Below are 17,443 nucleotides of genomic sequence, written 5' to 3'. Positions count from 1 at the left end.
CAGCCATCTTTTGACAAAAGCAAAAGTTGGACTAATATCTGTATATATATATATATATATATATATATATATATATATATATATATATATATATATATATATATATATATATATATATATATATATATATATATATATGTCAAGGACCATGTTCCTAACAGTTATGGGTCAATATGTGTTTGTTCTCTTATCCATTGTCAGACCTGTATATATATCACAAAATAATAGTGTAGCCAGGGGCTGACCTGGCTCAAACCCCCTCCTTAGTGCAGTGATCTTGAAAAAAAATATTCTGCTTATATGCAGTATACTCCATTTATGATACCGATCTTATTTTTTTATAATTTATCACAAAATAACAAGTGATAACCGTGTTAAAAAATGAACTTACTGTACAGAAACTATGTTTAATCCTTCATAATATTTCAACTAACTAGTTATATGCTATATTCTTCATGTTTTTTCCGCTTGTTTCTGTAGAATACGCACCCAAATCTATCTGTGGGTGCAAATGGAAAGCATTAACAAAGAAAACAAGTTCATAAAAATATCACTGAGCTCTTATTTATCTTATATGCAGTATATACAGGGCACGAAATTTCAGATCTGGTCTCTAATTCATGCAAATCCATATCGCCAAACTTAAAATGTTTGGTCACAAATGGCGACCTGCCGGCCGAAAACTTCGCACCATATCACGTATTAGACGTACGTAGGTTTATACGTATCAAACCTCCCCTTGATAGGTTTTTCGTTTAGCCACTGGAAAATTATTAAAACTTTGCCCTTTGAAATGTAACCTACGGAAAATATAGTTTTACTGGACTATTTACTACTACTGGATTACTTTCGATTTTATTGGTTGATTGATTGGAATTGAACACCCCCTTTTCACCACTAAGGCTAAAAGGATGAAACCTACTAGTTAAAAAGTGGGATCCGAATCATACTCGGTGTATTTTATCCAAAGCAAGTATCCAACCGAATATCAAAAACCCAGAACATACATGGAGAAAAAGCGTTACAACTTGGACATGAATGGGCACAACATTTCCCTACAATATCGTGTGACATGTGCTGTCGTCGACAAAAGCTAAGAGCGTATTTCATCTACTTGCGCTATTTTGCTTTGATGATGTCTTATAATGAACAAGTATATATTTCTCTTATTACCCTAGTAATGTCTTACTGCACATTTTCAAGAAAAATACACATAAGGTCAACATGTGCTCTTTGCTTGATCACAATTGCAAAATTTAAGATGAGTCCTGGAGGCTCTACTTATGTGTATTTTTCTTGCTCTACACAAAAGAGGGAGAGAAACATTTTCTCCTTTCTTTTAATTTCTCGTGTTATTATTTCGTATTCAGCCTTCTCAAAAAATGAATTCGGATTTCTATTGATATTTTCAGTACAGCATATTTTGATAGTTTCGATATTGCGATATCGATTTTTGATATTCTAATCGACATCGCACAACTATAATTATGCCAATGTAATGTTTGAAACTGTAGTTATTTTCTTGTTTCAAACTACACCTATCCTTGTGTTTTATATTAAAAGAAATTCATTTTACGCGTTTTAGTGTTATGCAATTTTTTTCGAAACTGATTAATAGCGTAATACGAGGTATAGCTGTATTCAGATAAAGCGTATAATAAGTAATCCTTAACCCAATTACGCTACGTCCAAAAATACTCGAGCTATGTAGCTTTTAAGTTTACTTTTCGTCGTTTTCGACAGCTTATTACTTTGGACATCTTTTCTTTTTTCGAGGTTCTCTACAAGATGGCTGCCTCCGTGGTCTTCAGTATTTCAGGATTCCGTATATGAGAATTATGTACCAGAATATAGTAGAGATATAATCAGTACTAACAAACACTAAACTGAGCACTTTCGCTAAATACTTCATCAAATCAGAAGGGATACAAATAGGGACAAAACAAAGGAAAAGGAAAACAAAAATATGAGAAGCGTCTATGGGGATGCCATGTTGGTATGGTATGGTCCTATCTATTTTAAAATGAAATACATCATGTACTAATCACGACCAAATTCATTTATTGCTTTTCAAACTCATGTTTTCAGCACATTTATAAAATCACAAACTAAAGTAGCACAGAAACACAGAATTATGCAAAATAATAGAAGAGCTGAATGGTACCACATACATGACCCAGAATTCCATATTTTCTTTTTAAAAAATGCTACATTTAAAAAATAATGCAAATACAATAATATTAATACCGAATAGTAAATGATGATCTCATTTAAAATGTATACCACGAATGGTGAATGTTTCTAGACGCTGTTAAAATTATTTACTATTTGATTAAAGTGCATGTTTAAAATGTACATTTTTGACCCAAACAACATATCACAATTTAAATTGTAGTATGTTAGTTGAGTCAGAAATGTACATTTAAATAGTACTTTCAAAGTGCACTACCCTATTTCAATAGCATTGTAAAACATTTAAGTAAATATATTGCAATTATATATGAAAAATCAATTATTAACCTGAATACAATATTAAACACGAAGACAATTCATGATATATTAAAATCACAACAGAAATAAATAGCATAATATTTTTTAATTTTTTTTTTTTAAATCTTATTTACCCAAATTGATTTCAAATCATACAAATTATAAAAGCTAAGAAAATAGTATAACATTCTCAACTTATTCAACTCTTTTAACATAAACATTTCTGAGTTACAATTAAAATCACGAACGCTATTTAAAAAGCTATAAGTTATACTTTATGGTTTATTAATTCTAAGACACTTATGTAGGCAAGATTTAAAACAGTGTACTTAATAACTTTTGTTTCTGTCTTTCATAACGGTATAAAATTACAAATTCTTTCACATCTTATTTTTCTTTAAAGAAAACTGTAAAACTGGATACAACATCAAACTTATACTCAGCTTAGTATGTAAAAATACGTTACTGAAACATACAAATGATACTTTAGTCTTTCAAATTTTACTTAAAACATAATTTTTTGTTTTATGTTCTTCCACTGTCACTCTTTCTTAACTTGGATAAGAAATTTTAAATGTATGTGTATCCTATTAAATGCTTGATCGTCAAAACGTTTAATGGATTTTTACGCAAAATGTTTGCGTAACAATATAAAACCACGCTCAAGAATTGTAACTACCTTTCTACTTACAGATCTCTGTAATTCCTGACAATTCTTTAAACCTCCAAGCTTTCAACTCTCCCCTGGAGTCTTGGTCACGGAGGATAAAAACAGGAAGAAGAAGAATAAAAACATCAAGGAATAAAACTGAACGGAGTTACCCAAGGAAGAGCTGTGTTGGACAGAAACATGTTGTCAAGTACGTCTGTAATCTTCAAAATTTATAATAAAGATCAAGATTATGAAGATTACCGACGTACTAGATAGCGTGTTTCTGTCCAACTCAGCTCTTCCCTTGTTAAGCCTGTCTCATTTTTATTCCTAGATCTTTCTATTCTTTTTCTTCCTGTTTTATTCTCCGTGACCAAGACTCCAGGGGAGAGTCGAAAGCTTGGAAGTTTAGACTGAATGACGACAGACTGAGGGACATGCCCACGAACAGAATTGGAATCACATTGTCCAATTTGGTGGTGTGTTAGAAATTAAGTTATTTAACACATCGTACTATAGTTGTACGAAGTTGTACCAGTTTGAAGCTAAGATACTAATGAAGTTCTCAAAAAGAACATCCAAAAGGCATTCACGATACCGCACATCACACAAGATACTCTTAGCTTAACTTCATGTGGGCGGGTAGTTGGAAATTGATACCACATATGCATGTCAACAACCTCTTCGGGTCTCTGCAGAACAGAATTCATGCAGTTCTAAGGCTAAAAGAGCGTATTACCTGTTATTAGATACGTTGTGCCAAAGTGATCTATTTTTTGTTCAGTGAGCTTACAGATAAAACATTATATTTAACACGGCACAAGATCTCAATTTTTACTTTTCTTTCTAATTACCAGATCATTTTAAAGACTGTATTTCATAATAGATATTAATTGAACACAATTATTCTTTAAAAAAAGTATAATCAAAACACACACATCAAAAAGAAAACGGAGAACATAATGGAAAAGAAACGAAAACTACAATTAAAATCCATATTTCTATGTGTATATTATTCATTATGGCTTCAGAAATATTCAACATGTATTTGTATTAATAAAACAAAACTGAACAAAGCACTATATATATATATATATATATATATATATATATCGTGGGCATATATCTATATAAAAGTATTGTCTTTTTGTATTTTTGTCTTTTCGTTATATAAAAAATACAATTAATTTATGGCATTCCACTGAATATTCAATTTTAAAAAACTCTCAATAATGTGGTTTTCGTCAGGAGAACGTGTAGTGGATATACACGCAGCAATACAAGATACTTTGCTTTACGCATCTACTTTATTTTATTTATTTATTTATTCCCGATTTTATGAATATCACTTAACTGGAATACAATTCTCAAAAAAGTATAAAACATTTGTGATTAATATTGAATTTGATGATAATTCGCTCACAATTCATTCACCGTGAATCAGTCAAGAATGAATCTTGCTTTGCATTCCTGCATAACAAAACTGACTATCCACCATTTTGAAAACCTTTATGGTTTTTTACACACACACCCCACTCACCCGCCCCCCCCCCCCACACACACAGAGAGAAGTATAAAGTACAAAGACGTTAACTTTCTTGTCTATTTCGAATCTTCATTCTAGTAGACGCATGCTAAACTTGCGGCCTTTGACTCATTTTCTGTAGCCCTCAGTCCAGCCCGAGAAAACAGCAAAATATATATATTTACTGATAGATGCTATGGAGTGCATCTTATTCATAAAATTACAAGCTTACCTTTGCACCTGTAATTCTCTTCTTTTATTTTATGTTAATATTTCGATTCGCGCTTGAATCATGTTCGCAAACATTCGTACTTTTTGCAGGTTAGGACTCCTTTAACAACATAAATGTCTTATGTAAATCCTCTGAAACTGACTCCAATTCTCCCTTATTTATTTCGAAGACACGAATAGTACCTATACCAAATGGAATTGACAAAATACCTTAAAATCTGTTGAGTTCTCAACATGGCAAATTATTTCTGACTTATCCATTACGGACTTCCAATTTCTGGTTTGTAATATATGAATAAATTTTGCGAAATTCCAACTTCATTTACGGCCGCTTTCAAACACACCCATACTCCACGTTCATTTATCTCCTGGTATTTGATGCTAAATGAATTCCATGTTCAGCTAAATATGTGACTTTAGGGTCATTTCTGCGGGGCATAGGATACTATCCGAGTCTTCGAAATAAGTAACGGGGATGAAAGTCAGTTTCAGAAGATTTATATAAGAAGACAATGATGATACTATAGGAGTTCCAGACTGCAAAAAGTAACAAATGGCTGCGAACATGACTGCAGTAGTAGTTGAAATATTAACAATAATAAAAGAAGAGGATCACAGGTGCAAAGCTAAGCTTGTAATTTTATATCAAAATATATAATTATTATAATTTACAGTGTAAACAACGTCTCTCATTTATGAAAAGGAGCAAGTCCTCAGTGAGATCAAGGTTACTAGACATTCATCTGACCTTTGTTCTGAAAATAGCAAGTGCGAGAAGCATGTACTCAGACATCGGAGGAAAAGGAAAACAAGATGCGAGATGTCGGGAAAGAAACAATATGTATCACTCTTTACTGGGATGATCCTTCTACTTTCTTAAAGAACTACAGTATTAGAGAAGATTTTATGCATGTCTATTCACTTTTAAAACACATAAGTATGGGACTGATCTTTTCCCTATGCCTTGCTCCATTGTACAATGATGACTAGACCTTGAAATATTGAGTTTGATAGGCTCGTTCTAGTAAAATACTTTAAGGGGCAAAGAAAGAAAGAAAGGTAGACAAGTATTTTAATATAAACAAAAAGTAAATGAAATATTGTATTTAAGGTCACACATTATATTTCATAGATTAAGTAAATGGAAAATAAATGGAAGTTATAGACGAAGAAGTTACCTATAAATTTTCGTCCAATGTTTTTAATTACAAGTATTGGTATACAAGATAGCATTACAGGCCTATATGTAAGTTACATGGACTTAAAACTTCTATGGGTGCCTTGAAAGGTGAGGAGACAGTTTAGAAAAAACACTAAAATGAACCGTTTATATCTATGTTTCTGAAGGCTGGAAGAAACGAATAAATAAATAAATAAATGGATTTGCATAGGCAGAAGACAATGTAGTGATGACTAATTAATAAGACCTCCTCCTAATAGAAAAAAAACTCTATCTTTGCAGGAGTCATGAATAAGAGCCTCAAAGAGTCAAGGAAGTTCCATTTTTTCATCAATCAATCCTAATAATAAATAATAATGCTCTAATGAAAAAAAAAGGATTTATTTCTTTTCTGGTTTCCCTCAAATATTTACGTGAACGAACAAAAATATTCCCATTTTTTTCCTACAGTCCAAGCATATATAAAAGACTTCTGAGGAACTTGAGCACCTTCACAGCAATTCGTTCCAACAACTTATATATATATATCAAAAACATAAAATTGTTTATATATTTAAACACAACAAGTATAATAATATCTAACAATCTTAATTCATTAAAATTCATTTCAGTTTTCAGTAAACTTTGGTACATTTTTATACCAGAAAATAGAAATCATACCTTATACTTCTGACTATTCCTTTTTTATATTTCTTTCTTTTAAAACGAAGTACCTACGTTGCATGAATGTTATCTATAAAATAGTAACTCATCTGTTTAAAAAGTGGTGAAAGAGGAAAAGAAAAATATACTTTCTTCTTCTTTCTTCACCACTGAAGAATATAACAATTCATATTTTTATATTATTATTTCCAATGCATGATTGTTGGAAATATTAATTAGTTGTCGTGCATGTTTTTATGAAAACTATACGAATGTAAGAAGTGTCGAAGATCCGAAGTGTTCCTTTAAAGCTACAACAAGTGCTGTAGAGCTAATTTTGCAGCGGCACGCTTTGCATGAGATTTGTTGTAGCCGAAGCCAAAAAATTCTAAATTTTCACCAAGATGTCGTACTACCAAAGGTACACAAACAGCTTCTCTGTCAGGTACCACATAAGCTTTCCTGAAATAAATAAACAATAAATAAACTTAAAATATATATATAGAGTGGTCCACAAGTCATTTGACAAAAATGCATTTGAGATGAACTACGAATCTATGAAATTATTACATTTTAATTTACGTTACCTATATCAAGCACCAAAAGTGTACATCATTTTCAATCAGATTGCACAAAACATTGCGTTACAATCATACATTCGTTTTATTCATTTAAATATATTTATTGTACATGACTATTTTCTCAGACCTTGTTCCCATTTTGTCGAACTAAACACAATACACTAAGCAAGGCTATGTGATAAAAATATATAAAAACACAAACACGTAACAGTTTCATCAGACTTCCACTTCTTCTCATGAATATGTTGAAACTGTTACTTGTTTTGTGTTTTTATATATTTTTATCACAAAGCCTTGTTCAGTGTGCTGTTGTGTTTAGTTCGACAGTATGGAAACAACGCTTGATAGAATAGTTATAGGACATAATTAGGAACTCAGGAGGAAAACAGACAAATGGAAGGATAGTAAAAGGAAGATGATCAAGAAAGAATAACTTAAATTTCTCAGGATCTGCTTGCAAGAAGTAACGCCCAAAGAGTTAAGGGTCGATAAGAAAGGGGTAGATTGCAGGATTATTAGATGGAGAAAGCTATTAGAGAAAATGGGGGAAGAATTAATTTGGAGCGAAACAAGAACAAAGAGGAGAGAAATAACGGAAATAAAGGACAGAAATATGAGAAGAGAAGAAATAGAAAGAAGTCTAAGTACTTTTACAAGAGAGTTTACAATGAAGAATTTGAAAGAGTGCGAAGAAAAGTTCAGTCGAAAAAAGAGAGATGAAGAGACCAAGGAAAAAGAATAGGCTGGATACACAGAGAGACAATCGATGAGAAAACAGCAGTGATCATAGGAGATATTGAAATTACTGAAGAAGAGAAGCAGTTTTTTAAGTTTAGGATATAATTTCAGAGTAGCTAAAAAAGAGGTGGATAAGGAAGAAGCTGTTAATGGAATAGAGGAAGCACGTCAGGAAATAATAGATGAAGAAAATAGACAGAATTCGGAGAAAATTAAAGAGTGGAAGTCTGATGAAGACACAGTTAGTGTGTTGAAAGTCTTATGTTTTTATATATGTTTATCATACAGCTTTGCTCAGTGTGCTGCTGTGCTTAGTTATTGTACATATTTTGAAGAAATCTATGATTTTTCTAGTCACACACTTAGGCCTACTTGGTCTACGAAAATCCATTACAGACCCAGTCTATTCAAACCTTTTATTCAAGTTATAAATTGCTTGTCAAGACGATCGTACAGTGTTCCGAAAACGCTACATAAATAGCTTAATCACATCTTGGTAATCGTGGTTACAGTGGCGGCCTTTATATAGGAGGAACTTGGCAGCCTCACGGGGTTGCGTGCTTCAGAGTAATATTCGCGATTAAAAAATTAGAAACGATTGTATTATTCAACAAAATTTTGAAACTTTGAAAATCTACAATAGTCAAACCGATAACGGTTCTATAAGTAGCTCATCTACAGGACACCAACACATGCACCATGAACAAAAATATTCCCGTTATTTTCTCCACCTAAATGTTGAGTGAACAGGAAAGTCCCGTTACTCTTCAGTACATCTTATAGTATTTCTGTACATCAGTACGCATCAGAGAAGTGATCTGCTACTGTGACATCATCAATACACGCTTATTAACTCCGGGAAACTTCGAAGTTTAACCAGAGCATTCAGCTGCCGAGAAAATCTGATTGGAGATTAAAATAGAAATGAAATCTTTGAGTTTTACGTCCCACGGTTATGCCGGTTAGGCTAAAGGAGACGGTGATGATGAGTAATGAATGAAATGGTGGAATGAAGAAAGTGGGAGGAAACGGGAGAACCCCGAGAAAACCCACGCACACGGTGTTTGTCCACCACAAAGTTCACTTGGCGGGGGCTGGGATCGAACCCGGAACCCCCAGCACCAGAGGTGAACGCTCTACCACTGAGCCACCGCGGCCCCGAGATTAAAATAGAATTGTTATCAACCGAATCGGGGAATTATTTCAAAATAATAGCAACTTTGTGCGATGTCCACCTTCCAGTAGTTCTTGAGTAATATCACTAGCAAAATCTTGGCACATTACTTTCCCAATTTTCGTAACGCTGGTTAACGAACGCACAACAAAATCAAGAGTGCGAGTTCTGGCTTATTCGAGAAAGGGTATTTGTATAAGATCTGACTCTATTGTCATAATCGTATCTGATTTTCCCATTTATCTTAGATGAGATCTTCATAGCTACATGATTAGCACGAGAGAGTGGGTTTAATTTTCGTTGGGAGTGTACGTCGTTCGGATTCTACATTAAGTTGCAGATCTACTTTCATCGAGCCTTGGAGCTGAGAGGAATGTAACCTTCAAATCAACTATCCAACCTATTTACCGTATTAAACGTGAGGTAAGTATAGTAAATAAATAATCAAAATGACAATAATTCCGAATAGACTGATTTTGTACAAGATAAACTGAAAAGTATAGAGCGACTACAAGCATCCTATTATATTCTGAAAACAAATTACAATTAACATAGTGAACCACTGTCAATCCAATGCTGGATAGATATCTCATGAACTCTTGTTCACAATCTATCTATCTTTGGCAATCCTTTTCCCTGTTACTCCAGTGCTTCTTGATTTTATCGTACCCTCTTTATATAAGGACGTTTCTTAGGTCTCTCCTTATCACTTGCTTCTGTCCACCTATTATTTTTCTTCTTGTAATATGATCGACTCGCTGTCACAGCAATGCCTTTTTATTCTCATGATAATATCCGCCACTCTCGTCATCTTTTTCATGCATGTGATTACGTTCCCATATATACATGTGGTTTTCAGTGTACATCTTGCTATGCTTCGCTCTTGAATTTGTAGACGATGATAGTTTGATTTGTAAAATTGTTGTTTGTTTATTTACTTTTTGAAGTTTAGCACCTGTTTCCACCACCAAGGCTATATGAGACGTGGATCTACAGTTGAAGTTAGAATCCATACTACTGTATAGTTCAAACTGTAATACGCTCCCACCAGGGATCTAATTCAGGACCATAAGTACACAGGCTATCCAACAAGTGTCACAAAGATTGTTGGTTTAATCTCGAAAAGGGACTGAAACGTGGAATAACTATCGACTGCATATCCCAGATTCAAATTCGAACAGAATAACAACCGGGAAATATTTTAGAGAGGCTATTTATTAACCAGTATATGAAGCCAGATTCTAGTTTCATACACTTTGGCATTCAGGAGTCTTCTCAGAAGAAATGTTCAAGATGAATTTACAGTAGTAAGCAAACGCAAAAATTTAAAAAAAAATTTAAAAACCAAGTACTATACTCCTTTGTTCTTAATTATACAAATTGTTATAGAGTATATATTACTTCCTCTGAATTAATTCATTTTCATATATTTTTTTAAAAAAATAAATATCTTTAGAATAAAAACATGTTTACAAACTGCCACTTACATGAATTCAACTCCTGTTGGTACCAGTTCGTATAATCTTCTTACAGGCTGTTTCGGTATATTTTTACTGAAAGCAGCTGAAAAAAATAACAATATAAGTGTTACGTACATTGATAGCTAACAAAGAGCGGAAAGTATTACAACATTACAACACTAAGTATTTTTTACATAAAGGGTAGTGGAAATAAAAGACAATCAACTGATGGAGAGGAACTTCGTAAGAACTCAAGTACCGATATATTGATTTGATATATGTAAATAATAATAATAATCTTCTCGTGGATATATGGTTAGCGTACGCGTCTTTGTCGCGGAAGACCTGGGTTCGATTCCTAGTGGGAACTCGTGGTTCGGTTGTAGCTCCACGTCTCACACAGCCTTGATGCTGAAAGGGGCGCTAATTAAGTAATCAACTAATTAAATAACAATAATAAATCTCAATACGTAACATCTTCGAAACTTAAAGCACAAGTTTCACAACACTGGTGCTTATATCACCTGCATCGAGGAAATTATCAGTAAAGCTTGAAGAGTATGGGATTGATCTATGTATCTTCGGAATTATTACAGTTATGCAACAATGAATGATTTAAATAAAAATAAAAACTTACCAAAGCAAACATTTTATTATTACTGGTCTACGTTACAGTTTCGGCAACATATTTTGATGAAGAGAATGATATATCCGGCCAAGTAAGTTTGTGGAGGACAATATCATGTCCGTGGGTTTTCTCGGGGTACTTCCGTTTCCTCCCATATCCTCATTTTACCCATTCTTCTATCATCATTCACTTGCCTTAATCGTCGGTTTCCCTTATCTAAAGGGCATAATCATAAGGCGTTACAATGAAAGATATCATTTCATTTTTTGTTCTGTGCCTCCATTGTGGTTCGGAAATTATCGTAGTTTTGCTGTAATTTTCTAAGCTTGTTATTGGAAATAAAGGTAGAAATTCATATTTTTAATATATTCATCTACACGTACTTCTGATTTATTAAGTCTTTGCACTATTAAGAACAGCAGTACTTTCACAAAATTGTACCTAATTTATTATTTTTTCTTTAATTGCGTATTTTAACTTCTCGGGAAACATTTGGTACAGTAGCCTAGGCAACACTGACTTGAAATTCAAAATTCATATACATCTTTTAAAATATCCTATAATTTCTGTTGAATTCTAAAGGAAGCATAGCGGAAGCCATTTTAAGTTTTCATTTTTTTTTTTTAAATTCATACCTTTCTTTATAATCGTGTGTACCTTGAAGTTCCTTCGTCTGTTCACCTGCTCAGAAATCCCTGTAATTATCCCTACTACTTATATAAGCTATGAAGGAAAAAAAGACCTCATGAAGTCACTGAACAGCTGTTGGTAATATTTAGTTATAGTTTAGATTTACTTATACGGCTCTATGGCCAAGGTCATTGAGCAATTGCTAGCGCGAAAGTTCTTATTTCTATGAGACTCAGTAGCTTCTTAAAATTCGTTGGATATACCACACTGGAGGTTTTTATTTATATGGCTCAAAATTTGTTTCTCAAAACTAAATGAAACAGAGAAATTTGCTTAAAAGTAAATTTAACTTGTCGAATATATTTACCTAATTCTTTTTTCATTAGTCGGCGGTATACTTTCCATACGGTATCCAATGAAAAATCACTGTCAAGAAATATTGCCCCAGCAAGTGATTCAAACACATCTCCTAATATTTTTGGGACTTCTACATCTTCTGCAATGGAGACTTCACCTTCATCCATAAGAAGCAGAGACTGTAAAATGAAAGAAATCTCATAATATGTGACACTACGAAAATAATTCATAGACCCTGTTCACTGAGGAAAAAATGATTTTGACTATTTTTAATTTTATGACATGTAAATATAAAGAATTCTGGCTAACACTCTAGCTACTTTCTAATTAGGTCCTGGCGACCCCCACAGGAGACATAAAATATTATTGGTTTACAACTTTAAAATCCGACTGGCAACATTGAAAACTGTTTACAAGGGATGATCCATTTATGATTATGTAACCGTTTTCAATGTTGCCAGTCTGATTTTAAAGTTGTAAAGCAATAATAATGTCGTCATATTTTATGTCTCCTGTGGGGGGACGCCGGGACCGACATGGTTAAACAGCCTGTGAACTAACGCAGTTATTCAGAAGTTGATTAAAAGCAAGCGGGAAGTGCACAAAGAGTCGTAACTGACAAATTGTCGTTGCCATTGTATCGACAGGAACAACATATTTCAAGGCCACAATACAGTCAAAGTGAGCAACAATGGAAATTATGATAAATTCCTAAGTATAATAATCCACATAATAACTGATACTGAGTGGTGAATCTACAACATTAAGTTACTCTGAATTTAGTATCACGACACATATGAATGACGAGCATTACAACGAGCTCATTGTATTATAATTCGCTCCTTAATAAGGCCTTGAAATTTTTAGGTAACTCCGAATTTCAGGATATATTCACAGATCTAAACCATCACAAACCTACTACTAACCATTACACTTACACGAGAAAGCATATATTATCTCACTTCCCTTCAACGTATCTCAATGTTCTGAAAACAAAGTAGCAAAGAATTAAATAAAGGTTATAAGTCAAGTGGATGAATGCACTAACAACATTTCTCGGTCAAATGTTTCTTGGTGAATGTATCTTTTGTACTTAACTGTAAACGAAACTACACGCTCAATGAAATTGAAATATCCCATCAGTATACTATTTTCACTGAACATCTTCGAAACAAATGAATTCTATTATAGTATTTCAGTATAATTAATAAGACAAAGCTTTATAAAATATTAGCAGAATCTTGTAACAAGAAAAACAACTAAGTCCGTTCATCTGTGACTTATCCTTATTTTGCAGGGTAGTTGGGATATCAGAAGAATCTGCTTTGAGTCTTAATTTAGGACTGAAACTTCCTTCCCTGTTATACAGGGTGCGGCACGTAAAACCGGCCCGTAAAATATCATGGTATATTGCAATTTTGGCGAGAATTAAATTACTTTCAGTTTCCTACCAAGAGATGGCGTGTCGAGCCGGGGTCAAGACACATGACGTGCAGGTGCACATGTAAAGCAGCTGCAGCCGCAGCCAGTGAAACGTGTCCAAACCGGTTGAGAACCAAGGCTCGTTGTGTGAAGTTGGGTGAGTGTGTGATAATGCCGTACTCAATAATCGAACGTCTTGCCATTATTGAAGCGTTCAATCGTATTGGATCTTTTGCGAAAACAAAGAATTTGTTTTACGAGAAATTTCCAGAACTGTGTGTACCAGCAAAAAGCACCATACAGGACTTGATTGCAAAATTGCGGCGTACAGGATTGGTTCAAGATACTCCCAGGAACAGACCACTTCTACTAAATATGGAGGATACTTTCAGGTCGGAGGACATTTTTCAGCACGTACTGTGAAGGTGAGTAATCATATTCAAAACATTACATTTCATTTTATGTGTTGAATTTGTTTAATCATTGATTATGTTTATCTTCTGATTCCTCATAAAGGGACGGGCCGGTTTTACGTGCCGCACCCTGTAGTTGCTCGAAATACAGGCAAATTATTATTATTATTATTATTATTATTATTATTATTATTATTATTATTATTATTATTATTATTATTATTATTATTATTAATAATAATAATAATAATAATAATAATAATAGATGAATAGGTGAAAAGACGTGTATTTTTCAGCTCCGCAATAGGAGCCGGAAAAAGTGGGTAGAAGTGCTGTTTACGTATGTACTATATACCATTCAATTCGTGAATGCGTGTAGAGTGCAACAAAAAAATCACATCAAAATCGGACCAACCACTTAAAAGATAAAGGGAAAAAACGACCAGTTTTTCTCCATTTAAATACATTGTGAGTGCTTTTTTATGTGGCAAGAGCAGGAAGAATTTTTAAAAAGTAAAAAGTTAAGGATAAGCATTTCCGTGGAAGCAGCCAAGGACAAGTGCTCAATAGTGCGGCTCAACACTAGTCAACATAGGATAACGTCTTTCTGGTAAGTCTTTACTTAGAATAAGTTTAACAGAAGTGGACTTAGAATTTTTCACATAAGGAACAATGGAACACAAAAAGGGCTTTCAAGCCAACTTTAGGGCACTATGGCATCCAAACCGAAAGGATCAGGGACCTGATCTTTTTGAAGGTGGGTCCTCAACCCTCCTCCCTCCCTCCCCATGGTCCATTTCCTCCTCCTTTCCCTCTCGAGATATATTCGATCAAACAAGGGGATAGGTCTTGACCTTTGACCTATTTTTTTTTTTGGAAGAATATCGGCGGCCCCCGTGGCATTTTTAAAAATATTTTTCGATTTCCGGGGTAAAAAAAGAAATATATACCCATGCCCCCTTCCCCCGGGAATCTTAACCCTCTCAGATCCCCCCGATCGGGGAGGATGTCCTTAGTGCCCACACCAAGTCTTAGTGTAATTTTTTGACCATCGAGACTTTTATGTTAGTAAGTACAGTCCATATACTATTCATAACTTTAACTTAAACAGTGACTTTTTCATTACTGAATTGCACTTATAAGAAGTACAACGTGAACGTGGAAAATGGCCATGTATAGATCGCCACCGGGTACGCCGGCTAGGGATCAGTCACCGGTCGTAGAGATTACCAAAGTTGACAAAAACACAGAACAAAGGAAAAGAGGAAGAGAAGAGATGGAGACACTCGAACTCCAGACCAAGAAGGCTACAATGGAAGAATCGGGATTTGACACAATACTACAAATGGAACAGGAAATGACTTATTTGGAAGGACTACTTGACTGGAAAAAAATAGGTAGAGGCCACTCAGGAAAGCTTAAAAAAGTATGAAAGTATGGGTCAAAGACCGCTCACAACTTATAGGAAAGGTCGAACAATTAGAAAAAATGAACGATAAGATTCAAAACAAATACGATGATCTACGGAAAGAAAAACTAATTACCGAAATGGAGATGATGACGGGAGCTAAGGGTAATCGAACAGAGGATAAAAAAACTGATCGAAGAATTTAAAAAGAAGAATGAGAAACTGGAGAAAGAGATCAAAGACCTCAGAGAAGAAAAACTACAGATCAAGCAAGACCAAGACCGACAATATAAAAGATTAGAAGCGGAAATAACAAAGATAACAGAAAGCAAGAATGAAATCAAGCAGCAACTTCAAGAAACATCCAGAAAGCTAAGAAAAACAGAAGAAGACTACAAACTTCTGGAAAGGAAACACGAAAAGTTGAAAGAAGATCTTATCCAAATCAGCAACAATTCGGTAGGTCAGAAATCGCCTGGGAAAAACAACGCCATATCTTGCAAGAAAAATTATACGAATTGAAAAATAAGCAAGGCACGGACACAGAAGTTGTAGTAAAAGAAATACAGGCGCTTTCTAAGAAGATAGAGAACACACACAAAAAAATGGAACAGGACGAAAACCTAACATGGACGGAAGTGGTTAAGGGAAGAAAGGTAACGAAAAGAGAAAATAAAATAATGGAATTCACGGCAAGAGCAAAACCTGCGTTGATAATTAGACCAAACGAGGGAGAGACCACAAAACAAACAGTAAGAAGACTGACAGAGACAATATACTCTAGGAAGGAGAAACTAAAAATCACAGGAATGAGAACAACAAAAGACTTGGTATTCTTAGAAACAGCTACCAAGGAAGATTTCAATAAAATCGGCTCCAAAGAACAAATAAAGAAGGATTTTAGAGTCGAAGAGACAAGGAAGAGAAACCCTTTAATAATAGTTTACGGCATACCATCAGATATCAAAGACGAAGAAATTGTAGCTGCCATAACTGAACAGAATTTCGAAGAAGAAGAAATGGAAGAGGCAAAGAAGATTAAAGCCAGATTTCGCGCAGGCAAGAAAGGACAAAAGAAATGTCATCTGGTAATTGAAGTAACGCCAGGTATAAGGAAGGCATTAATAAACAAGGATAGAGTATACGTGGACTATGAGTCACACAAAGTTTCACCGTAGTACCACAGTGCTATGCTTGCCAAGATTTCGGCCATGTAATGAAGCACTGTGACGCTAAGGATAGAAAAGTGTGCAAGTACCGTGGCTCAAAGAGACATGACAGCGATGAGTTTGATGATAAGAATAAAAACATATTCGTACCGTGCAGACTGAGACATAAGGAATGTCGAACATCCCACACGGAAGAATGTGTATCGTACAGGATGGCACGAGAACAGATAATAAGCAAGATAAATTATGGATAAAAGACCACAACAACAACAACAACAAAACAAAACAACAACAACAACAACAAAACAAAACAACAACAACAACAACAAAAACACAATAAACCACCCAGTAAGAAAAGAAGGGATAAACAAAGATTAGATTTCTTAAACAGAAAGAGAAAACAAAAATACATCAACCAAGGACAAATATATTCAAACTGACATAAAAGAAGAAAAAGAATTAGAAGAGTCAATTAGGAAGACTAACTTGGAAATGGAACCTGAAGGCAGGATAAGGAACACAGACATCACACCAAGTGAGAAAGGAAATACAGAAAAACGAACGTTAATCTCATTCACACACGGAGAACAGAAATATCTCTTTCCATCAAAAGAGGACCGGATACAAGACAACATGATAACATCTACTGTAGAAGAAGAGAATACAATTTTTAAGGAGCCCAAAATGCTGTGCCCCAATATGAATCATTTATACAGAGTAGCCCAGCTCGAAGATAAAAATAT

General features: G+C 34.1%; 1 protein-coding gene across 2 annotated transcripts in view; it reads right to left on the bottom strand.

Moving 5' to 3' along the window:
* Nucleotides 1-2,038: 2,038 nt before the first annotated feature.
* Nucleotides 2,039-17,443, bottom strand: part of LOC145686106 (endoribonuclease Dicer-like) — a 274,935-nt gene continuing 259,530 nt past the window's right edge. For both annotated transcript variants that reach the window (XM_081759056.1, XM_081759057.1), the window contains exons 22-24: nt 12,299-12,467; nt 10,701-10,776; nt 2,039-7,182 (exon numbers count right to left, since the gene is read on the bottom strand). In XM_081759056.1, coding sequence (XP_081615182.1) covers nt 7,032-7,182; nt 10,701-10,776; nt 12,299-12,467 — 396 coding nt within the window. In that variant the 3' untranslated portion in view covers nt 2,039-7,031. The remainder of the gene's footprint in view (nt 7,183-10,700; nt 10,777-12,298; nt 12,468-17,443) is intronic.

Source organism: Thermobia domestica, chromosome 5, assembly GCF_964235325.1.
Source record: "Thermobia domestica chromosome 5, izTheDome1.hap1.1, whole genome shotgun sequence".
Classification (NCBI taxonomy): domain Eukaryota; kingdom Metazoa; phylum Arthropoda; class Insecta; order Zygentoma; family Lepismatidae; genus Thermobia; species Thermobia domestica.
This window is presented reverse-complemented; position numbering and strand designations above follow the sequence as displayed.